At 53.5% G+C, this 23,013-nt stretch overlaps 2 protein-coding genes, 1 long non-coding RNA gene and 1 other non-coding gene across 8 annotated transcripts; 3 read left to right on the top strand and 1 right to left on the bottom strand.

The window, feature by feature from the left end:
• The first annotated feature begins 15 nt into the window (after positions 1-15).
• TRNAG-CCC (transfer RNA glycine (anticodon CCC)) lies at positions 16-86 on the top strand. The gene has a single exon. It is a non-coding gene; the product is annotated as a tRNA-Gly (tRNA).
• A 237-nt stretch (positions 87-323) lies between these two features.
• TIA1 (TIA1 cytotoxic granule associated RNA binding protein) lies at positions 324-10,601 on the top strand. Its single transcript, XM_065041056.1, has 12 exons — positions 324-515; positions 4,019-4,115; positions 4,588-4,686; positions 5,238-5,292; positions 6,215-6,302; positions 6,814-6,889; positions 7,152-7,260; positions 7,647-7,742; positions 7,835-7,919; positions 8,253-8,376; positions 9,125-9,264; positions 9,491-10,601. Exons 1-12 carry the CDS (start codon positions 490-492, stop codon positions 9,612-9,614), a joined length of 1,119 nt encoding a protein of 372 aa, XP_064897128.1. The 5' UTR covers positions 324-489; the 3' UTR covers positions 9,615-10,601.
• Positions 10,602-11,172: 571 nt separating this feature from the next.
• C25H2orf42 (chromosome 25 C2orf42 homolog) lies at positions 11,173-21,163 on the top strand. 2 transcript variants are annotated; one of them, XM_021280954.2, is made up of 9 exons: positions 11,173-11,285; positions 12,942-13,791; positions 14,519-14,629; positions 14,948-15,052; positions 16,763-16,867; positions 18,101-18,208; positions 18,728-18,828; positions 18,900-19,056; positions 20,884-21,163. In XM_021280954.2, exons 2-9 carry the CDS (start codon positions 12,954-12,956, stop codon positions 21,093-21,095), a joined length of 1,737 nt encoding a protein of 578 aa, XP_021136629.2. In that variant the 5' UTR covers positions 11,173-11,285; positions 12,942-12,953; the 3' UTR covers positions 21,096-21,163. The 2 variants fall into 2 exon arrangements, with proteins under 2 accessions (XP_021136629.2, XP_064897126.1); XM_065041054.1 differs by lacking the exon at positions 11,173-11,285 and adding an exon at positions 11,355-11,703.
• Positions 17,864-22,454, bottom strand: LOC135576358 (uncharacterized). 4 transcript variants are annotated; one of them, XR_010468062.1, is made up of 5 exons: positions 21,860-22,454; positions 21,648-21,705; positions 20,578-21,516; positions 18,230-18,626; positions 17,864-17,992 (listed from the first exon to the last, which is right to left on the bottom strand). It is a non-coding gene; the product is annotated as an uncharacterized LOC135576358 (long non-coding RNA). The 4 variants fall into 4 exon arrangements; XR_010468064.1 differs by lacking the exon at positions 17,864-17,992 and having other exon boundaries at positions 18,202-18,626; positions 20,578-20,615; positions 20,758-21,516; XR_010468063.1 differs by lacking the exon at positions 17,864-17,992 and having other exon boundaries at positions 18,202-18,626; positions 21,648-21,695.
• Positions 22,455-23,013: the final 559 nt, after the last annotated feature.

Raw genomic sequence — 23,013 nt, forward strand, 5'->3', positions numbered from 1 at the left:
GGTCGTTCAACCACAGCGCCGCTGGTGTAGTGGTATCATGCAAGATTCCCATTCTTGCGACCCGGGTTCGATTCCCGGGCGGCGCAGAACTTTTTCTCCCGCTTAATTTTTTTTTCTTTTTCCTATTTGCTCGCTCCTTTATATCTTTATTACTTAATTATTAATTTTCCCCGCCAGGCCCGTCCGCCGGTCCCACCGAGGGGAAGCGTCACGCCGTTAACCGGTAACCGGTTGTCAGTGGCGCGGCGCATGCGCGGGAGCGGCGGCGGGAGGCCGGCCGGGCGCCTCTTCGGGGCGCGCATGCGCATTACCACCCCCTCCCGGCCGGCCGGGCCCTTTCGCCCGCCGCCCGCCATCTTGCGAGGAACCATTGGGGTTATTGTCCGCCGCTCGGGCTCGGCGGGGCCGGCGCCGCTCGGGCTGCCCGGGCGCTGACGGGGCGGCGGGGGCCGGCTCGGCGTGAAGAGCCCGGGGCGGGGCGGTGGCGCCATGGAGGATGAAATGCCCAAGACCCTGTGAGTGGGGAGGGGGCGACAACCCGCCTATTGTTCCCGGCTCGGCGGGGAGGGGCGGCCCGGGCTCCCCTCAGACCCCGGGCGGCGCGATCGGGCCTCGGCGACGGGGCAAGCGGGGACTCGGCCCCTTCAAGCCGCTTTCAGGACCACGGAGGGCGGCCCTGAGCCGGCCCCGGTTCCCCTCACGGCGGGATCCCGCCCGTGTCCCGCCATTCCGCCCTCTGCCCCCCCAGTGATGTTCACCCCCTTTCTCCCCTCAGCCCTCGGCCCCTCAGCTCACACCACGAGGGACGGGCCCTGAGGAGCTGCGCTACCCCCCAGACTTGCACCATGTCGGTTTTGGCGAACATCTGACTGAATTTTGCCGTCTCTGAGTGATTTTAGCACCCGGGGAGGGTGTGGGGGGGCTGCCCCCATTGACACACTGAACAGCTGGATGGAAAGAAACGGGGGGGTGCCCGTGAAATTGGCGCTTGTCCAAGTGTTCCAAGCACGGTGTGTCCCCAACAACTAGCGGTAGCCCCTCGCCTTGCTAAATCATAAATGGGGTTTCCTTAATTAACTTTTCCGGGGGTGTTTGGCAGCCGACACCCGCCGCTGTCAAAGAGGGATTCGGACTTTGCGTTTCAAAGGCACAGGGGAGGTCCCGCTCACGTCTTTCTCTCATTTTCTCTGCCAGGCGTTATCTGGAGTGGTTTCCACGTTTAGATCAGGGGAATCCCAGACTCCGGTGTTTCTGATCCACCTCTGTGTAAACTTTAATCTCTGTTTCAGTACCGAGGCGAGGAGAGACAGGAGGGAGAGGGGATCCCTCTGAGGCGAGGGGAACATTTTGCCCTCTGTCAATGGCCACACGCGCCCCAAGGGTAGATAAGAAATGTCTTGGCCAAGTGCAGCAAAACAAGAATCTTACGTGACTGACACCAGCTCCTCCAGTCTGGGCTTTCCGGAGCGGTAAACACTCTGCCTCTCTGGGTATAGGATCCTGTTGTCTTGCTAATTTGTGCGTTTTTGGAGCTATTCTCGGCCACCGCAAACATGGCTCAGACCTGCTGGCCTGTTTGTGTGTTTATATAGAGAAGTGTTTTTCCCTCCCCATCGCAATGAAGTGGTTGTGTGGAGTTTAGCGGTCTGGGCCGTACATGGCTCGAGGGAACGGATTATCTGTCCTCGAGCACGTGCGGGTTGTTGCACAAACGCGGACGTGTTTCGGAGCTGCAGAACGGAATTTTGAGCAGTGTACCCAGAACGGAATTTCTCTGAATGGCTCCGAGCGACTTCGTCAAGTCGTACAGAGGATTAACACGAGCCGAATTTCACAGATTGGGTTTAGAACGAGCAGCTTGCAGGAAGCAAAAAAGCGGCTAGAAGCGATTTCTTTCCAGCTGGGGTCTGAAGCGCGAGTTAAATATTGTGTTGCAGGTGGATTTCTGTAGGTTGTGCTGCAGAAACCCTATCTGGACGTGGCTTTCGGGGCTCCCTCTTCACTTTCCTCGTCTCGCAGCGTCGCGAGGGGCCACCAAAGCGGTCTGCAAGCCGTCTGTCTTCTTTATTTCCCTTAGCCTGTTGAAGTACTTTTTCTGGAACAGATTCCCAACATTTTTGGAAGTAACTTGTTGGTTTTGCCATTTCCACGTAAGCCGTTTCTTTGAAGGGGGGTGTCAGAGCCTCGGCGTTTCGTTAGGAGCCACGTTACTTATGTAAATGATTTCCTGCACAGGCAGCTCGTTTTCACGTGGCCGGTGTCCTCCCTTGAAAGCCACTCTTCAGCAGCAGGGCTTATAAATCTGAAGAGCAGTTACAAGGCAGACGGTGGTTTTGAATGTACAAAGGCCTCTTGTTTGTATTTTCCATCCAAGTACAGAGATGCTTGTGGAATATATGTACTTTTAATGTACTTTATATATCTGAGAAGTGCTAACACTCACTAGTTTGGTATTACTTTTCAAGCAACACCGAGCAATGTGCAGTGGATAAATGGAATTGTTGGCATAGTTTGCCCAGCATAGTATCATCTACAAAGAGACATTGACCGGCTCATTAAAGAGAATCCATCTCTGTCAGAGAAAATAAAGCAGGGCTGGTTGCTCGGGGTTTACAGCTCTGTGCTTTGCCCATTTTTCTTGATAGTATCGCAGGACTCTCATAGTTTGGGGGTTGGAAAAGCCCCCTCAGACTCGCCGTTTTCTGCAGACATATGAGGTTACGCCGACATAAACCGTCAGAAAAACACGGAATTTCTGTGACGTTAAGCTGTTTTTCTGAGTGATCGATGTCCTTTACGATTCCCTCTCTTCTTTTTTAGTGTTTTGCAGAATGTTCTCGTTCTGTATGTGCCCATGAAGGGCCAGTTCTCTCTAGGTCTGTGTACACATACATCCTTCTGCATTCGATCCTTTGAGGATGCATTTTGAAAGCTCTGACCGTGCAGAGATTCACAGAGCTGTCAGAGATCGTTTACCTGAATCCTGGTTTTTTTCCAGTAAAATCCAGTCTGAAGGTAGGGAATGCTGCCCGCCTCATTATTGGGTGAAAACCCAGCAGGAGTGCAAAGGTTGGGCTGTAGATACTGTGTCAGTCACAAATAAACTGTTAATAAACTTAGACCTAGAAGGGACTGTGAGAGTCTAATCGCTTTAGTGCCCTGGTTTATTCATTATCCAAAGGGCGATAACATTTTAAAAACAAAGAGAGGGAAAAATAGAAGTCTCGCTACTTAGGACTTTCGCTTGAACTCAATGCGGGGTTGAATGGCCTGGTGTTATCAAGCAGAAAGTTGATTGCCCTAATGAAGTGCTCTGAACTCTCTCCTGTTGAAGGAAACCTCATCCGAAGTGCGGGAATTATCGGCTGCGTTGAGCAAGAGGATGCCCGTGACGATCAGATTTTGGTGAAGCATGTGTAGATTTTGAAAAGAAAAACGGTTCAGAGCCCTACCTAAAATAGTCGCTCATACTATTAATAATAATGCAGAGCTTGCCAGGTCATTTTTGACAGGAAAACAGAGACTCTGTGTGTCTTGTCCCATTCTCTCCTGTGTTCAACCCAATGTTGGCATGTATCCATCTCCTCAGGAAGGCCGTTCGCAGCCTTGTGTCAACAGGAGGAGCGCGACAAGTCCCAGGTTTTGCAGCCTTGTTGTTTTCTTACAACATCTTCACGCCTCTGGCACCTAGACGGGGAGGATCGCTGGTTTATTGACGTGGTTTCAGCAGCGCGATTTGGCCGGGGCTCTCGTCGTGGAGCCCGCGGTTCGCCACGTAACGTTCCTTTGTGGGAAGGTGCAGCCGCACCTTTGGAGCTGAGGTTTCTCGTTGTGCTTTTTTTAAAAATCCCGTGACTTGAACTCAACAACAAAACAACCACCTGTGGATCAAGGGCGATTTTCATCCCCAAGAATGGTGAAGGGTGTTGGGGGAGCAACGTTGCGCCATGTTTTCTCAGTTATAGACGATCAGTCTGGAGCCTCAGGATGGTTTCTAATGTTTTATTCGATCCTATAGATACGTGGGGAACCTGTCAAGAGATGTGACCGAAGCACTAATCCTCCAGCTGTTCAGCCAGATCGGACCCTGCAAAAACTGCAAAATGATCATGGATGTAAGAGCCTTCCCTTAATGATTTCTGTGTTTCTCGTAGCTAAAGGCTTTGAGGTGTACTTGCATGTTGTAGAAGTGCAAATTTCCACTGGAAATTCGGCATCAACACGTTAAAGGGATGTAGTAAGGCCAGAGATCACAGTCGTGTACTTTGGGCATCATTTCCGCCTCGTATCTGATGTTAAATTTAAGGATGGCTTGAGATAGTGAAAGGGAGGGAAGAGGCAGATTTATGTGGGTGTCGTAGATGAGATTTGAAAAGTTCTCCTTTGCCGTAATTTTTCCTTTTTAAAACAGAACCGCAACCTCCTGGAGTGTTATTAGTGCATTGACTGTGATCTCAGCATAGAGTTTAAAAGCCTGTTTATTTTGAGACATTTAGATGTAATAAAGAAAGAGCTGAGTGTAGTAGTGAGGGTACAGTTTGAAGAGGTTCGTATCAGTAATCCTTTTCGTTCCCCATTTTTTTTCAGACAGCTGGAAATGATCCGTACTGCTTTGTGGAGTTCTACGAGCACCGGCACGCGGCTGCAGCCCTGGCTGCCATGAACGGCCGGAAGATAATGGGTAAGGTAAGCTGTCGTGTCTACAGGGTGAGTTGGAGTCGGAAATCAGGCTGTGTCAGATGGCGCAGGTCAAATATCCGGGGGCGAAATGCCACCCGAGATGAAACGAATGTGCCACAAGTGTTAGACGCTTCGTTTGGTTGGAGGTCATAGCAGGACATGACTAAGGAGCAGCGCTGTTGGTGCTTTTTTAGGAAGAACGCAGAGGGTGGTGGGGATGTAGAAGAGGGGAGGGCTCCGAGACAGCGGGCGTAAGAAGTATTTTAACTCCTCCAGCCTTATCAGGACAAGGTCCCTTTATTTCCCCAGCCCTGCAAATAAAAACCCACCCAACCAAACCAAACCAAACTCCCAGGCTGGGTGTATTTAATGTCTTTGCTCTCAACCAGTGCAGCAGTTTGGAAAAATGAACCCTCTCCCGAGAACATGCCTTAAACTTGAGCTTTCACCCCAAACTTCCACGTCCGGTCCCCCTGTAGTGTCAGAATTAAGTGCTGGAGGTATGTGGGCTTAATCGGGATTTGCCTGATCTAACGTGAGCAACCAAACATTTTCAGGAGGTCAAAGTGAATTGGGCAACGACTCCCAGCAGCCAGAAGAAAGACACCAGCAGTAAGTGTTGCTTGCATGTCGAGCGGGTCTTTGATTTGTGCAAGTAGTTTTGAAACAGAAACAAGAAGCATCGTATATGCCGTCATGTTTTGCTCGTAATCCTAAGATATTATTTAATGCTTTTACTTTAATAATCTTAAGAACAGATGTCATCTTTGTCATCAGGTAGTATTAGTGTTAACACAAGATGTTCACAAGGTCCTCATGTCTTTTTAAACATCCAATGAAATCTCTCAAGGGTATTCACAAACCCCCTGAAGCCATGTGTGGGGTTTTTGTTACCAGTTCATTTTATGTTGGAAAGACCTCCCTTTGATTTCCCCATAGCGTCAGAAAATGCTCTAGTGTCCACCAGTCCATTCCGGTGCTGATTTCTGGCCTGACAACCAAAACTGTTGGCTTTTGAGAACTCAAATGCAAACTCTAGCAATGCAAGGGGTTTTTGTTAATTTGTTCTTCCCGCCCTACAGTGTTAAACCAACCATTGTGACTAGGTTCAAAATAGGCTCTGCGCTAGAACAAGTGTTTTCCTGACACTTCCTGATGTTTCAGTCGATCAGATGTGTAATAGCTCTGGATCTCCTGCTGTGTTGGAGCTTAATACGGAGAGAAGGGTTTTTGTGTAGTCCCGACACATTAAATAAATAGTTTAAGACTTTGTAAGGTCAATGCTGACCAGTCTTGAAAGCCGTTTCTAAAATACGAAGCGTAAATGCCGTATTAGTATCCTTTAAATCACTGACCTTGTAGTGCTGTCAAGCACTGGATCTGTTACAAGCAGCAGTAAATTCTCTTTCTAGTAAACTCTGGTCTTCATGTAGTTTTTAATAAGAGCTGAAAATCCGTGCTGAACGAGATTGCTCAGTGTGTTCATGGCTCATCTTCGAACATTAACATCCTTTTCTCTCCTTTTCCCAACAAGACCATTTCCACGTCTTCGTCGGAGACCTCAGTCCAGAAATTACAACTGAAGATATCAAAGCAGCTTTTGCACCGTTCGGAAGAATATCGTAAGTAATTTCCTAGGACAAAGAAACGAACTCATCTCTCCTAAATGGAAACAGCCTGATGTTCAGTTAAATTCCCTTTTCCCACAAAAACGAACCTTTTTTAGTATAAGACTCATTGTGGCAGCCTGAGCGGCCTCAAATCTGTTGGCGCCGGGTCAGCATAAGCCCTTGACCTTGAAACCTCGAGTCCGAGGAGTCACACCAGTGCCAGCGGTCCAGAGCGATGGTGCAACAAGAGAACCTGTGACAAACGGAGAACGGTGCCCGCAGGTGCCGGTTTGGCGTATTCCGGGTGTAGCAGAGTCAGGAGTGGTTCATTCAGCTACATGATACATCATATTAAGACGTGAATGGTTCGGTGTTTTCCTTGATAATTTCGGAACATGTCAATCTCTCAAAATTTGCAGCTGCTCACAGTCCCGAAAGGGGGTAGCGAATTGACCCAAGACAATTAAAGAATTTGGTTAACAGGCGATGTTTTCCTGAGCTGTCTCATGTTTCTTCTTTGTAGAGACGCACGTGTGGTGAAGGACATGGCGACGGGAAAATCCAAAGGCTACGGCTTCGTCTCCTTCTTCAACAAATGGGTAAGCGGCGGCTCGGTCTCAAGCGGCCCTGAAAAGCCTACGGTGATTTTCAGTGGCTGCCGCGTTGTCACTCCCCATCTTTATCCAGCTTTGGTTTCCCTGCATGCCGAGGGAGAAGGTTCTCTGGTCTTTGAGATGCTTTACTGTCGCTTTAGCGCCTTTAAAGCAGTGGCAAGTGACGTTCAGAGACGCGGTGTACAGGCCCAAAAGGGTCCTAGGTGGCAAAACTGGGGTTTTTCTTCCCTCCGTCTCTCGCGGACAGGACGCGGAGAACGCGATCCAGCAGATGGGCGGCCAGTGGCTCGGGGGAAGGCAAATCCGAACGAACTGGGCGACGAGAAAACCTCCGGCTCCAAAGAGCACATATGAAGGTTGGTCCTGAATTTCTGGTGTATTTTTTGGGGGCCAGGGGAGGTTGAGGTTGGAAATTTGGGATAATTTCTTCCCCAAAGGGCTGTGGGGCATTGGAACAGGCTGCCCAGGGCAGTGCTGGAGTCACCATCCCTGGAGGGCTGGACAGACGGACGTGAGGTTCTCAGGACATGGGGTAGTGCCAGGGGTGGGTTATGGTTGGATTCAGTGATCTCAAGGGGCTTTTCCAACCAAAATGATTACAATTCCATGACTGTGTTACAGAAAGTGTCTCCATAGAAAAGACTTTGAATTGAGTAGATCAGACCTACCAATAGGTCAACGTCTTCCGGCAATTGGGCTCAGAATTTCTCTGTAACGAAATCTTGGTACAAATCCCTTCCAGCAAACACCAAACAGCTGTCATACGACGAGGTGGTCAATCAGTCCAGCCCCAGCAACTGCACCGTGTACTGCGGAGGTGTCACCTCGGGCCTGACAGGTAGTGTCACCTCCAGCTCCCAGCGCCTGGAATATTCCGGAATAAAATGGCAATCACCTCATTTTCCTGGTTTTCTTTTCATTTTGCTGCAGAGCAGCTCATGCGCCAGACCTTTTCTCCCTTCGGGCAGATCATGGAAATCCGAGTGTTTCCCGACAAAGGCTACTCCTTCGTACGGTAAGCTGGCTTGCGGGTCACGTGGTGAATAATTTAGTTGTAATTAACTGGTTTTCTCTATATTGCTGTGAGCGGAACGTGGCTGGAACTGGAGGGTAAGAAGAATTAATTGAAACTTGACTTGTGCTCTCCTCGCTGCTCAATTTTCCTGTTTTTTAATGAGAGTTACAACATGAGACAGGAAAATCATCCACCACCCACTGTGGGGGCGACAGGAGGAAGTTTCGGTGGTGGAATTGGTGTTTTAAACAGCGGGGACTCTCTTTTTGAGGGGACTTCTGGCAGTTTCACACCACATGAGTTATTTATAAGTTCACAATTATCTCTCGTCAGGTTTAATTCTCACGAGAGCGCGGCACACGCCATCGTGTCCGTCAATGGGACGACGATCGAAGGACACATTGTCAAGTGCTACTGGGGCAAGGAGACGCCGGACATGGTCAGTCCGGTGCAGCAGGTCAGGACTTCTCTTTTATGGTCGTTAGTCTGTGCTAAAAACCCACTAAATATCTGTAAAATCGGTGTGCGAGAGACTTGGCGTCATACATGTGACTTGCATTAGGGCTTGTTTATAGGAGGGTTTTTCTCTGGAGTACAGAGATAGTAGATATCTTGGAATGAAAAAAAGATGTCTTTACGTAAGAATGTTATGGTAAAAACCTCTTGTTTCTTAAAAATGAGATATTTACAATCTCTAGTTACATAGCAATATGACATAAAAAATCTCTTGTTAAGTAAAAATGTGACATTAAAAAAACGTGATGTAACAAAATCTCCCGTTACGTGAAAACATGACGTAATAATCTTTTTAGACGCAAAAAATGTCATGTAAGAAGTTTGCTGATACGTGAAAACATGACACAAATCTCTCCGTACGTAACAACGTGATGTAAAAAAGGTTTTGTTGCATGAAAACATGATGTAGAAATTCTTGTGTTACGTAAAAATGCGATGGTAAAAAATCTCAACGTAAAAAATATCGCATGATGTGGAAACGTGATGTAAATAATTTCTCCTGACGTAGAAACGTGATGTTAAAAATAATCCCCTATGTGGAAACGTGACATAAAGAAATCACAGGATGTAAACAGTCTCGTGTTAAGTATACAAATGACCTAAAAAATCTCTTGTTAAGTGAAAAGGTGATGTAAAAAATGGGAACTGCAGAGGTGCTGTTAATTAACCGGTTGCTAATTGCCCCGCAGAACCAGCTGGGCTACCCGCCGGCGTACGGGCAGTGGGGCCAGTGGTACGGCAGCGCCCAGCTGGGCCAGTTCGTCCCCAACGGCTGGCAGGTCCCCGCCTACGGGCTGTACGGCCAGCCCTGGAACCAGCAGGGCTTCAGGTGAGTTTGGGGACAATTTGGGGCGTTTTGGGGACGTCATATTTCGAGTCCGTAACGGTAACGCCGCAAAATCCCCCACGACGTCTCGCCGCGTCGCCACGCGGAGATTTGCGGCGGGGAAGCCACGACGGCCCCATATGATCAGCCCTGTGTCCTCACCCACCCCTAAAGCCCCCCCCATTAACAAATTAGCCTAACGAGCTTTTAATTTTTGATTAATCCGCAGTCAGACGCAGTCTTCAGCGGCGTGGATGGGCCCCAACTATGGGGTGCAGCCACCGCAGGGGCAGAACGGGAGCGTCGTCCCCAACCAAAGCGGGTATCGCGTGGCTGGATTCGAGACACCCTGAGGAGGAGGAGGAGGAGGAAGAGGAGGAAAAGACTCTGAAAGCGACCGGAGCGTCGTCCACCGCAGAGATCGATCTGCTCAAGCGTCAGCCACGACGTATTTATTTAAAAGAAAGGATGAAAAAACAACAAAAGCGCATTTTTAATCATGAAAGTTGTCATCGGCATTGTTAAAAAAAAAAACAAAAACGAAAAAAAAAACCACAACAACACGCGAAACGAAACAAAAAAACAAATCACACTAAACGAGATGCTGGATGTTCTGCCAACTTTTGCCTTCTTTTTCCTCTTTTTTTTTTGACGTGTTTCTGAAGATCCGCGTTTCTCGAAACGCAGCAAATGCAGGGAGTGCTGCCGCTGGCAAAGAAACGTACCGCGGGGGCAGCGAATTGCACAAGCGTCAACCTCGCCGGGTTTAATTGTGTTCTCTGTTTTCTTTCCTCGGAAGTAGCGCATCGTTCTCGTTTGCATTCCGAACGATTTTAAATGTATTATAAAGCGTTGTACAAAAAAAAAAAACAAACAAAAAGAAAAATAAGAAGCCAAAAGCGTGCGAATCCCGAAGCCGCCGCCTCTTCGGCCTTCGCACCGTCCGTTAAACGAGCCTCTTGTACAAAACCTCCGTCTGTGCGCCGGGTTTTTGTGCGTTACCGCCGGGTTTTCGCGACGATAAATTATGAGTTTACATCTGTTTTTTTATATCTCAGCGTGTTTTTCAGCCTTCGCTTTAGGACGGGGAAGGGGATGGCGACCGGGTCCCCTCGCAAGGGAGGATTTTTACCCCATAAGGGTGAAAAATCCCCTTTCAACTAAAATGTGAGATTTTCCTACACGCCGGCCGCGTTGTTTTGCTTTTTTTGTTCTTTTTTTTTTACCGATTTCTACATTTACGTGTACTGATGATGTAACATACCTTAGCAAATTAATATTTTGCACAACCGTGAGCCACCTTTGTACGTTTCCTTATTTAAAGGAGTCCTTTGACACGACTTAATGCCTCAAATCCTCGTTTTTTTAATCTTTGTTTTTGCATGCGTTGACCAAATATACCCTCATAGTGTTGGATTACAAAGTCCATTTTCTCATGTTTTTAAAGAATCATATAGAATTTCCCGTGTTGCCCTTGGAAGCGTGAGCCACCAGACCCCCACAAATACGGTCATGGGTGTTTCACACCGTTCAGAGTCCAAAACTGACCTTATCTGTCAGGATAACCTAACAGATAGATCTGTTAGGATAACCTAACCTCTTGGTTACGAAAAGAATGCGCAATAAGACAAAAAAACACAGAAAAAGAAAAGGAAAAATAGCAAAAGCAACGGTTGTTGTGCGCTCTATTTTCTACGCTGTGTCCCTGTGGCCTCCCCGGGCAAAGCGGGCGGGAGGAGAGCGGGTTTTAGCGGGATATTTGGGGGAAAAAAGGCTGAGATTGATGAATTATTACAGCAATCGCGCCGCGGGGGCTGCTGGGAGATGTAGTCCTCGGTGCGCTCTGCGCGGGCGCATGCGCCCTGAGCCGTCCCCCGCGGACTACAACTCCCAGCGCTCCTCGCGGCAACTCACGTGTCTCCCAGCGGACCAATGGGAGCGGAGGGGGGACACCCCGCCGGAAGCGGGGAGCCGAGCGACGTCGCGGCGGTTCGGGTGGGAGCGGTGAGCGCGCTGCCGCGCAGGTAACGCGGGATTGGGGGGGGTGAGGGGACGGGACTCGCGCGCCGCGGGACAGGAAGTGACATCAGCGGCGGGAGCGCGGAGGATGCCGGGACGCGGGCACCGGCGGGGCGGGGAGACGCGGCGGCGGCGGGAGACGGCGCGGTGACGTCACGGTGGTGACGTGACGCGGCGCGGGGTCGGGGGTGACGCCGGTGACCGGGGGGGGTGACCCGGGCCCGGTCCTGTGGAGAACCGGGGGCCTGAGGGCAGCGGGGCCCAGGGGAGGCCTCGGGCCGGGGGCCACAGTCCCGACCCCGCCGGCCCCGGGGGGGCCCGGCCCGGCGTGCAGGGTCAGTGCCGGTCCCCGCTGGTGTTCCCGGTGTCACCTGCTCTCCGTTACCGGCCGTTTGTAACAACCGCTGACTGGCTTAAGTCCCGGTTAGTCTCCTTTCTGTTAATTACTCTTTTAATTGCAGCTTGGGTGTGGCTCATTGTAGCAGTTTCACCTGCGCTGAAGTTCATATTCATGACTGACCCCCTTCTAGACGTTCTGTGTGTCCCGGAGCTCCACGCGATTTAAATACTGTGTGTAATACAGGCGGCGTTCAACCTAAACGTGTGGAAAGGCTGTAAAGTGTTCCAGACCAAAGCTGCAATTTTTAGTCGAGATTGGGTGTCATCCTGATCTCGAGATGTATACAAAGCTCGTTAACAGTTGGGCTTGAAAATCCTAAAGGTCTTTTCTAACTAAAAAGAATCTGTGATTCTCAATCAGCACCGCGAGCAGCTTGTTGGCATCTTGTCACATTCACTCTAATGTGCCCAGTGCCGATGTGACATGAGATGTGACATTATGACAACGACCATCCCTTTCCCTCTGCGCGGTGTCCCTGTCCTCTCCCGACACCCTCATTGTCACAAAATGCAGCTTGAAGTCTGGGCTCTGTGTGCAGTGCCTGGTTTTACCTCCAAAAAGAGGGATTTGGTGGTGATGGGGAGAGCTGGGTGAGCAGAGGGTTGTCCCCACAGCCCCCTCGTGTCCCCCGGGCAGAGGAGGAGAAAATGTGGTTGGCAGCAGAGAAATAACAAAGATCTGGAGCCGGCGGCTCCTTCAAGCACCAGGGGTTGTCACCAGAGTCATGCTTGGGATGCTCAGCCACTGACCTGGGGATAAAACCTCCCCTGGGAGGAACAGGGGAATCGCCCTGTTTGTGTCCCATCTGCGTGCGGTTTGTCATTTTGTGATGTGGTTTGGATTGCGGTGTTGGGACAGGGCAAGAGGAAACACCCTGCAGTTGTGTCAGCGGAGGTTGAGGTTGGAAATTTGGGATAATTTCTTCCCCAAAGGGCTGTGGGTCATTGGAACAGGCTGCCCAGGGCAGTGCTGGAGTCACCATCCCTGGAGGGCTGGACAGACGGACATGAGGTTCTCAGGACATGGGGCAGTGCCAGGGGTGGGGGAACAGGTGGACTCAATGAGCTCAAGGTGCTTTTCCAAACCAAACGAATCCCTGATTCTCTCGGTGTCCCGTTGCCCATGTGCCCCACCACAAAGGCAGGGGTGTCATTTTTTGTCTCATTGGCAGGGAAGGAGCCGAAGCAGCCAGGGCGGCGTGGCATCTTTCCCCCCCCATCCCGTTGTTCACTGCCCCCCACCCCGATTTCTGCCCCTCCAGGTCTTCCAGAGGATGGAGCCGGCACCGTCAAGGACCAAAGTCCCCTCGTTCCTGTCCGACCTGGGCAAAGCCACCCTCCGTGGCATCCGCAAGTGCCCCCGCTGTGGCACGTACAACGGCACCCGTGGCCTGAGCTGCAAGAACAAGACATGCGGGACCGTGTTCCGCCGCGGCACCCGCAAGCCGCCCAGCGCCGACGCCGTCAGGATTGTCACCGGCTCGGCGGCGCAGGTGTACTCGGTGCGGCAGAGGGAGCGGGGAGCGGAGCAGCGGTGCTTCGTGGAGCTGGGGGTGTCGGAGGCGGCCGTCCAGACGGCGGATGGGACCGTGGTGACGCAGCTGAGCTCCGGGAGCTGCTCGGCGCCGGCGTGCCTGAAAGCGGCGGCACGCGGGGCGGCAGAGAACCAGTGCCAGCACGTCAAGCTGGCGCTGAACTGCCAGAGCGAGGCCACGCCGCTCGCCCTCAAAAGCTCCGTCCTCAACTCCCTGCAAGCCCCCCCTGAAACCAAGCAGAGTATCTGGCAGCTGGCAACGGAGCCCACGGGGCCGCTGGTGCAGCGGGTCACCAAGAGTGTCCTGGTGGTCAAGCGCAAGGGAGGGCAGAAGCCCGGGCCAGGCTACCTGCATGTGTCTGTGGGCCCAAGGACAAGCACCAAGGCGCCGGGGGAGCCGCGGTTCCGCTGCTCATGCCGGGCGCTGCGACACGGCAAGGGTGGTGAGGAGGAGGAGGAAGAGGAGGAGGAAGGGACGGCGCCACGCTGCGTTCACTTCTTTGCCTGTGTCTGCGCCTTTGCCAGCGATGAGAGCCTGGCGCGGGAGTTCGCCGACCTCCTCGCCTATGATGCGGGCGGTAGGTGAGGGGAAAACGCGTGGAGGGTTTTGGGGGGTGTCTGGCTGATTGCAGCCCACCCTCCCTCGTGCTTGTTCCCTGGCTGTGGCCGAGCTGCCCCCACACCGATCGGTGCTTCATTAGCCCGGGCTTAATTTTCTGTCCCTCCTTCTGGTGGCTCAGAGCAGTGTGAGGAGTGATCCTTCCTGGGTGTGGGGAGGAGAGCAGGGGGCTCTGGGGGTGCAAATCCTCCCCAGCTTTGCCGTGATGGGTGTTTGGGGTGACTCAGGTGCTGCTTTTGTCCCAGGAGATGAGTGTTCCCCTCCTTTTGGGCCCCTGCCTGTTTTAACCCCTTGTCAAGGGGGCCCAGTTTGTTGTGACTCCCTCCACAAGCAGCAGCCTCTGAGGTTCAGTCCCTCGTGGGGTTACACACCCCAAGAGTTGTCCCTGGTTAATCCTCTCCTCTCAGTAGCCCCCCAAAGGTGAAAATCTGTCCCCAGGAGAGTGACCTGGGTGCTGAGTGAATTGAAATCACCACTCCCCTCACAGTTTTCCCCCTCAGAAGTGTGTCTGAATGGCTGGGAGGACTTAAGGGTTTGGTGAGGGTGTCTGGGGGGTGCCTGGGGGTTTGGGGGCAAGGGAGAAGCACCAGAGCGGGGAGGGCGATACGAGAACCCCCCCTCATGTTCCTACAGCCCTACCACGTGTGATAGAGGAGATTTTAGGGCCAGAGTCTGTTTGTTCCCAGGTCTGAGGGGGATCGCGGTGCCACTGTCACTTGGGAGCCCCGAATCGGTGGCGCAGGCTGGGGGGGCGGCTCCCGCCAGGGCCAGGAAGCGGAAAAAGGACTTGACGCCCGGTGAGTGTCTGCTGGGTGGTTTGAGGGGTGGGTGGCCATGGGGTGTCGCTGAGAGAGCAGATACAAATGCAGGTTCAGAATTGTTGGTGTATTTGTTGTGCCAGGGGGGGCTGAGGTTGGATGTGGGGAACAATTTCTTCCCCAAAGGGCTGTGGGGCATTGGAACAGGCTGCCCAGGGCAGTGCTGGAGTCACCATCCCTGGAGGGTTGGACAGACGGACATGAGGTTCATAGGGATGAGGGTGGTGCCAGGGGTGGGTTAATGGTTGGACTTGATGGTTGTGAGGGTGATGTTCACCTAAAATGAGTCTCTCTCAGGGATGCAGCCGGCTGGCCCCCTCCTGGCTCACACCCCAGCTCACAGCCACCCCCGCAGACCCGCCCCGAGGAAACCGCCCGTGGCCTCCGCCGCGAAGAGACAAGGTGAGCGCTCAGCGTTTGGTTCGTGTTGCTGGAATCCTTGCGGAGGGAATGGTGGAGCTTTGTGGGGCTGTTGTGTGCCCTGGGAGCTGAAACTGGGCTCGAGCTCCTCGGGGTTCAGTACCTGCGTGTGGCTCACGTAGCTCTGGTTATCTGTAGTTGTGGTTATTAGGGATGGATGATGCTGAACTCTTCCCAGGGTGGCTCTTAGGTGAGTTTTTTGGTGTGGGAAGCTTAAAGAACTTGGTTTGTGGTCGTGCCAGCGCTGCTATGAGCGGGCAGGCATTGTTATTTCATCTCTCCAGTGCCATTAAGTGATCTTCTGGATTAGATCAGTGGATCTGGCTGTCAAGCAAAGCTGTGAGCTTTGCTTCTGTCACTTGTGTTCCCTCTGTTGGTGTTTGCAGCAACTCTTAATACCCCGAGCTGCTGGGAAGGGACCTTGTTGTGGTGTCTCTTAGCTCAGAAGTACCGTGTCGAGCGGGCAGTGGCACAGGAGAGGGGAATTCTGGCTGCCTTGGGAAGATGGTTGTTGGCACCAATGTAATCACGTGTCTCTGAGCAGTTGGCTGCATGTTTGGCTGTGTTTATGGGCTGTTTGGAGATGGAAGGCTCAGTCCAAGCAGTGGAAACCTGGATGTGTCCCCAGCGACTTGGCCAAAGCCGTTGTGCATGCTGGGTGAGCCCAGGGTCTGGGAAGGTGACTTGGTTTGGTGCTGTTGTTGCTCTTAGCTGTAGTTTTGGTCTTGAAAGTGGGATAATTATGTGTTATTTCCCTTTTCCAATGAGCACAGAAAACGTGTCTCGCAAGCTGTGATAGCTCATTTTGGTCCCTCAGATGCCTCCAAGCACTCTAGGGGTGCAAGTTTTTTTTGGGGGAGGGTGAGGACGTGTCAGGTCCCGCTCCTGGGGAGAGAGTTGATGTCTTTGTACTGTGGTACTGTGGTAGCAGCTCTTGTGGAGGTGCAAATTGGGTTTTTAACAGTAGAATGTTGGTTTTTAAGAGCAAATGTTGTTTCTGCAATAGCAGATGGGGTTTGTAAGGAGCAGAGAGGGGTTTCTAGGAGCCTCTTGCCCCCGCTAAAGCACTTGAGTAATTCCAGTCCCTGTGATGTGCTGAGGTAGTGGCAACGGAGCCATCAGAGCCATTGACTGATGAACATACAGTTTGGTTTGCGGTTGTGTTGTGTTTCTGAGATGTGTTTAACAGCAGAAAGGAGGTTGAAGTGAAGGGGATGTTGATCTCCCAAGGAACAAATGCCAGGATGAGAGGAAACAGCCTCAAGTTGTGCCAGGGGAGGTTGAGGGTGGAAATTTGGGATCATTTCTTCCCCAAAGGGCTGTTGGGCTTTTGAACAGGCTGCCCAGGGCAGTGATGGTGTCACCATCCCTGGAGGGGTTGAACAGACGGAGATGAGGTTCTCAGGACATGGAGTAGTAGTAGATTTACATAATGATGGTTGGACTTTGAATTATAGCATCAAAGAATCATGGAAGTGTAGAACAGTGGAATGAACGACGTGACCTGAAGATTTGAAGGTTGTCTTTTGACTGAATTCAACTGATGATTTCACAGGTATTAGTGTATGTACTGCCGGGCAAACTCTTACAGGTGAAACAGGGAGTAGAAGGTCAGAGCTGCGCCAGTGGGACTCGGTCTCGGTCATTTTCTGTGCCCGGTGGAGTCTGACATCCCTTCCCTGTCCCTCACAGGCTGCCAGCAGCCGCAGGACGAGTCGCAGGTGTCCCTGTCCTTCCAGGCCTGGCTGGCCAGTGTCACCGAGCGCATCCACCAGACCATGCATTACCAGTTTGAAGGTAAAGTCCCTCTTCGGACACCCCCTCCTCTATTCCACTTTGTTATTTTAAGCTTTTGTCAGCATTAACTAACTCCAGTAGCCCCAAGGGAGGCGAGTGCTTTGTCCAACTTTGTGCAATTGTTGTGTGTTTTGCCCTGGGAGGCTTCTTAGGGTTTTGATTAGTTTTCTGCACATGGACTGTGTATTGATGAATTGCAACCTGGTGCTCTGTTAGTACAGGAGAACGGAGAAAAGAAATTAGAAATAGTGGTAATTGCCCTAGTGATTATGGCTGCCAAACCTAAACAGCTCAGGGGAGCACAGGGGAATTGAGATGAATTAAATGGTAACAATGGGAGACATCTCATGTTATGTTTAGTTTCAGAAATGCTGTTAAGTTACTGAATAGCTTGGCATGCAGTAGACCACTGTGGTATTCTTCTCATCTTCCCCACATTCTCCGAAGTCTGGGCTGTGCTCAGCAGGAACTGCTCTGCACACCCAAAGAGCCACAGGTGATGGTTCAGAGCAGTAATAATATCTTGGGGGGGGGTTACTGCACCACACACCCCAGCAGCACAACTTGCACTGGCAGCACAGCCTCAGTTTTGTGTAACCATGTACAAACGCTAATTGGAGCTAAAGTTGCGTCTCAGTTGCCAGAGGAGCAACCACCACCCGTCATTAAGTGTGAACAGCCCACTCTACTTCTAATGTTTCTAAGGGTCTCTTCTACCATAAACCTATCTATTTTGGCATTATTATTAATGCTTAGAGACAGCCCGTGAGATTAATCAGCATCACCGCACTCTAGCATACAGCTGGACCTCAAACCTTCAGGGGCTCGGCCATGTCAGAGAGAGCCAGGGCACTCAAATGGAGCACAGAGCAGGTAAAGGGAAAAAGAATTTAACTAGGGCCATCAGAGAATGTCTCAACTTTAATAGGAGACATAAGGGCCATCCATTCCCACTCAGGGCCCCTTCCCTGACTTAACACAGTAGTTCAGCCTAAGCTAGGGGGAGAAAGGAGAGGCAAAAGTGCACTCAAGGACATAAGCAGCAGGCTCTGACTGGTGTTAGATATTTTATTGTGCGGTGCAGACACAGGCAGCACTCTTTGTGCCAGTGCTTGGAGTCTCCACCTGCAAAGATAACCCCAGCAGGAACACCTGCAATCAGCACACGCCCCCTCTTTTGCCCCACACCGTGTCTCTCTTGTCCTCATCATGCCTTGTGCTTCCACCCCCCAGGGCAGCCAGAGCCGCTGGTGTTCCACATCCCCCAGGCGTTCTTCGACGCGCTGCAGCAGCGGATCTCCAGCGGGAGCGCCAAGAAGAGGCTGCCCAACTCCACCACGGGTAGGAACCAAACACACCTACCTGCAGAGCTGACAGAGTCACTGCCAGGTTCTGGGCAGACAGAAGTAGGAGAGATCATCCAGGGTGACCCTGCAGCCCCAGCAGGTTGTTCTTGAAGAGATCCCTCCTCCATTTAGAGCGGCAGCTTCCAGGGAACAAGCTATCAGCCCAAAGAGATTGTCAAGTCTCTCTCTGTGCTCGTAGTAGCAGGTTTTCTCCTTGTTGCACCTAAGAAAGAAACTCTGCAGCTGCCTAAGTGCCAGGGCAGAGAAGAGCAGTTGCCTAAGTCTTAATCCCAGCAGCCCAGCTGTTTTTTCATTTTTCACATCTAGAGTGATTTGGTGATTCTAAGTTTAGAGGAACCAGTGCAGCCTCCTGGACTGTGGCAAGTCCTGAGCTGGAGAGGAGAAACTAAAGACTAAAAAGGGGAAAGAGAAACACAAGATACTTCACTAAGCATTTAGCATTTTAGGAAACGTTCTGTTAACTCCCCCTCCTCGTGTGTGTTCCTCCCCGCAGCTTTTGTCCGCAGGGACGCGCTTCCCCTGGGCACCTTCTCCAAGTACACGTGGCACATCACCAATGTCCTGCAGGTCAAGCAGATCTTCGACACACCAGAGGTGAGGGCAGGGGCTGCCCCCCCAATCCCATGCAGGCCCCCCAGCCCCTCACTGTCCCTTTTCCCCCACAGCTGCCCCTGGAGCTCACGCGCAGCTTCACCCAGAGCCGGGACGGCACCTACGAGCCCTGGGGGAGCCCCGGGGCAGAGGAGGAGAGTGCTGCCTCCCTGCCCCCCGAGAAGCAGCCACCCCTGCGGCCCCAGGAGCTGCAGACCTTCCTCAAAGTGGGTGAGTGGGGGGACCAGGGCTCCCTGTTCCCCTCCTCAGCTTGGCAGCCTCAGCCCTGCTCACCCAGAAGCTCCAGAGGGGACAGGGCCGCGTGCCCCCAGCACTGGCAGCCTGGAGCGAGACAGCAGCCGGAGCAGAGTGGAGGGGTGCAGGCCCCCCGTCATCTGCCAGCAGCTCTTTGCAGTGCAGCCTTATTGCTCCCTCAGTGCGAGTGGGGCTTTCTGCAGCCCAACAAACTCCCCAGGGCCCTAATGGGGCCAATGGAAGAGCACCCCCTCTTGGGTAGTAGGGGGGGTCTCATCCAAAAGAGACTCCCTTCTCAGCAGGTACTAGGGGGGAGTCTCAGCAATTAGAGATTCCCCTTAGACAGACGGGGGGTGGCTTCAGAGACCTCCCCCTTGTTCCCCCCACAACAGGGGGCCCTGCACTCCCCAGGGCTCCCCCCAGCTGCCCCCTCAGAGGGGGCTCAGCCCCAGGGGTGGGGCCACCCCCAGAGGAGGCTGCTCCCCCCGAGGGCCCAGGGGAGGGGTCAGTTCCACAGGGGGTCCAACCCCCTCCCCAGGCAGGGGGTCAACCCCCTCAGCCACTGCTCAAAAATGTCAAACCCACCCTCCCACCCAAAAAAATAACCTCTCTGACATACACGCACCAGCCACAATCCGTACCCTAACAATGAGGTTTTTTTCCTTCTCCAAATAGTTATTGTATCTAAAGTCCAAACACCAAAAAAAGTGAAAACAGAACATGAAAAGGGAAAAAAAAACCAACCACACCAAAACCACTTAAAAATGACACCAAAAAAACCCCACAAAAACTCTAGAACAAACCGTTCCAAACGTAGCTGTCAAAACATCTACCAACATTAGTACAAACCAGAACAGTAACACCTAATAACAGACACACAGGACAACTTAAAACCTTCAGCTAAACTGATAACACGACCAACCAATCCAGCTTAGACGATAAACCACTTCTAGAGCTAACAAGTGTCACCATCACCACCCAGCCCTGAGCTGGGGGGCACCACCCCAGAAAACAAACACCCTCACTGCAGATCCTACCACCACCTGCCACCTCCTCAGCTCCACCAACAACACAACCTACCCCCAGGAAAACAAGCAGAGTCTCACACTGCACACAGCCTGAGACCCCCCTGGAACAAACCCTACCCTCACCTCAGGGGGTCCATCCCCTCAGTACAACCACCTCCACAACACCAGACAGCTACACACAACCTCCAGCAAACACTGATTATACAACTATGGGGACCCTAAGCTGCCACCCCCCGTCCAAAAACAAGCAGAGGGCCCCACACTGGGGCCTTATGTGACTAATGCACAAACGCTCCCCAAGGGCTCTGGCTTCTGCTTCTTCTGCCTCCAAAAACCTGAAAAATTAAACACTTTAACACCAAATACTCCACACAACCTCCCGGCCCTCAGAGGGGGAGGCTTCTACTGTGCGCATCACCCCAAAACAGGCACCCGCTCACAATATAAACCTGACCATTACAAACCACACCTGGGACAGCAGACACTTGAATCCCTTCCTCTGAGCACCTGAAACAGACAAACACACACTGAGACCAAAAAACCTGTTACCTACACACTCCCGCCTTGGCCAGGGGCGCCTGCAGTGCCACCCACACGACTGGGGGACCCCCAGCCCACCTAATCCAACAAAAATATCTTGGTTACTCACCCTATGGCTCCTTCTGCATCCGCTGATTTCCCAGCCACCTAAAACTTAAGCTTGAAAAACACAATAAAAATATAACACCCCCCCCAGCCCTTGCTGGGGGCTCTAACGCCACTTTGTCCCCCCCAGGCACCACGTCGCCAGCCCAGAAGGAGGCGACCCCCTTTGTCATCGAGTGGATCCCCGACATCCTGCCCCGGGCCCGGGTCGGGGAGCTGCGGCTGCGCTTCCAGTACGGGCGGCGGGGGGCGCGCCGGGCCCCCCCGGACCGGCACCGGGCCCCCCCGGGGCTCGACGCGCCGCTCGACCTGCCCGCCCTGGCCGCTGTCCCCTTCCCCTGAGCCGCCGCTGGCAGCTCTGCCGCTCCGGACCCTGAAACAAACAGAAAATAAAACTAACGTGACAAACCGCATGGGTCTTGACTCCCCTGCGCGCCCTGGAACCCCCCCCCCGGGAAGGGAAAGATGAGGCACCCGACCTGGGTGGGGGGGCACCCGCATGAGCCACGGAGGCTCGGGGAGAAAAACCCTATTGCCCCCAGGGGGAAAAAGCTCCTCCGACTCCCCCCAAGCTGAGGATCCCGATGTAAGTGCTAGACAAAGATTTCAAACGAAAGAAACTAAAGTTGCCCCAGGCTGGGGGGGCCATCCGGGACCCCGGGACTGAACCGGTCCCATCCCCGCTTCGTCACCGGCAGAGCGATAGAAGGTCCCCCCCGCTGCAGCAACCGCTCCAGGAACCTCATCCTAATTTCGGCTCTACCTGAAATCAGAGATAAAGCAAAGACATAAACGTTAAATCATGCTGCCGCTCCGATCTCGGCTCCCCATCGCCCCCTTTCCCGCAGCTCCATCCCCAGGCCGGGGAAGGGGCAACTGGGCCCCAGCACCCACCTGCGGCCACGCCCACCGCTCTTTCGGCCGCTCCGGAACGTAAAACGCCTTCAATTACCTGCAAAAAAAAGCAAATCACAGATTAATATGAAGTTCCGGGGTGCCCGGAGCCTCCTGCACCCGGCCCCTGCGTTAAAAGGGGGGATGCGGGCGGCACCGAGCACCCGGGAAGGAACCGGGAGCTCCCGGTCGGCGGCCCCGGCTGCCCGCACCTGCCCGGAAGCTCCGGGGGGCTCTGAAAATGCAGCGGCGAGGCCCTGGGGACCTGCACCGGGCTCCGGTCACCGGGAGGGAGCTCCGACCGAGCAGTGAGCTCCCAAACGCTCCAACCGAGCCCCCGGGAAGCGGCGGCGAGCTCCGAGCGGCCCCGTGTCGGAACCCTGAGCCCCGGGAAGCGGCGGCGAGCTCCGAGCGGCCCCGCATCGGAACCCTGATCCCCCGGGAAGAGCGGCGGCGAGCTCCGAGCGGCCCCGCATCGGAACCCTGAGCCCCGGGAAGCGGCGGCGAGCTCCGAGCGGCCCCGCGTCGGAACCCTGATCCCCCGGGAAGCGGCGGCGAGCTCCGAGCGGCTCTGCATCGGAACCCTGAGCCCCGGGAAGCGGCGGCGAGCTCCCAGCGGCTCTGCATCGGAACCCTGAGCCCCGGGAAGCGGCGGCGAGCTCCGAGCGAGCTCCCAGCTGCTCCGCTTTGGAATCCTGAGCTCCCGGCAAACCCCGATGGCTCCCAGGCGCCACCGGAGCGGTTTAAGAACCGCCCCCCCGCCCAGGTGCGGATCGTTTCTCCGTCGACGCGACCGGTACCGGGATCGCCGGTCCCGCCCCCGGCCCCGCCCCGGGGGGTAGCAAAGTCGCTACAGGGGCCCTGGATCCCTTGGTGTGGTTGGTGAGGATGTGATGACCCCGGTGGCCAGTGGGACGTGGTGCCGGTGGCTGTCACCCTCGGGGTGCCACTGTACAGCTACTGGGACACATAGGACGTGTGGCACCACGGGAATGGGGCCGTATGGGACACGAAGGCACCATGGGGACGAGCCAAAGGGAACCGTGGGGATGGGACACGGTACCGTGTGAGCGGGAACACGGGGGACGCTTGTGCATCCCAGGGATGGGACAGACGGTCATCACAGGACACCTGGTCCCTGCGGGGCTGCTGTCCCCTGTCACGGTGCAGTGGTACCGGTAACGTCCCCAATCCCCGTGCCCACGGTTACAGATGCGATCCTGCTGGAACCACTGTGTCCACCTGCTGACTGTCATGGTGATGGATCCCCTGTGACATGTGTCTCCCTGTCTGCACAACACCCCTGTGCCCCGCACCGTCCTGCAATGCCCGTGTGCCCTGTGTGGCCCTGTCCATCTGTGTCCCA

Source organism: Columba livia, chromosome 25 (genome assembly GCF_036013475.1).
Source record: "Columba livia isolate bColLiv1 breed racing homer chromosome 25, bColLiv1.pat.W.v2, whole genome shotgun sequence".
NCBI classification, from domain to species: Eukaryota; Metazoa; Chordata; class Aves; order Columbiformes; family Columbidae; genus Columba; species Columba livia.

Bases quoted from the DNA above. Each gene is read 5' to 3' on its own strand.
- TIA1 (XM_065041056.1), top strand. From the start codon at position 490: ATGGAGGATGAAATGCCCAAGACCCT. The intron at 5,293-6,214 runs GTAAGTGTTGCT...TTTCCCAACAAG, and splicing joins CCAGAAGAAAGACACCAGCA to ACCATTTCCACGTCTTCGTC. The intron at 6,890-7,151 runs GTAAGCGGCGGC...TCTCGCGGACAG, and splicing joins TCTCCTTCTTCAACAAATGG to GACGCGGAGAACGCGATCCA.
- C25H2orf42 (XM_021280954.2), top strand. From the start codon at position 12,954: ATGGAGCCGGCACCGTCAAGGACCAAAGTCCCCTCGTTCCTGTCCGAC. The intron at 15,053-16,762 runs GTGAGCGCTCAG...TGTCCCTCACAG, and splicing joins CTCCGCCGCGAAGAGACAAG to GCTGCCAGCAGCCGCAGGAC. The intron at 16,868-18,100 runs GTAAAGTCCCTC...TCCACCCCCCAG, and splicing joins CATGCATTACCAGTTTGAAG to GGCAGCCAGAGCCGCTGGTG.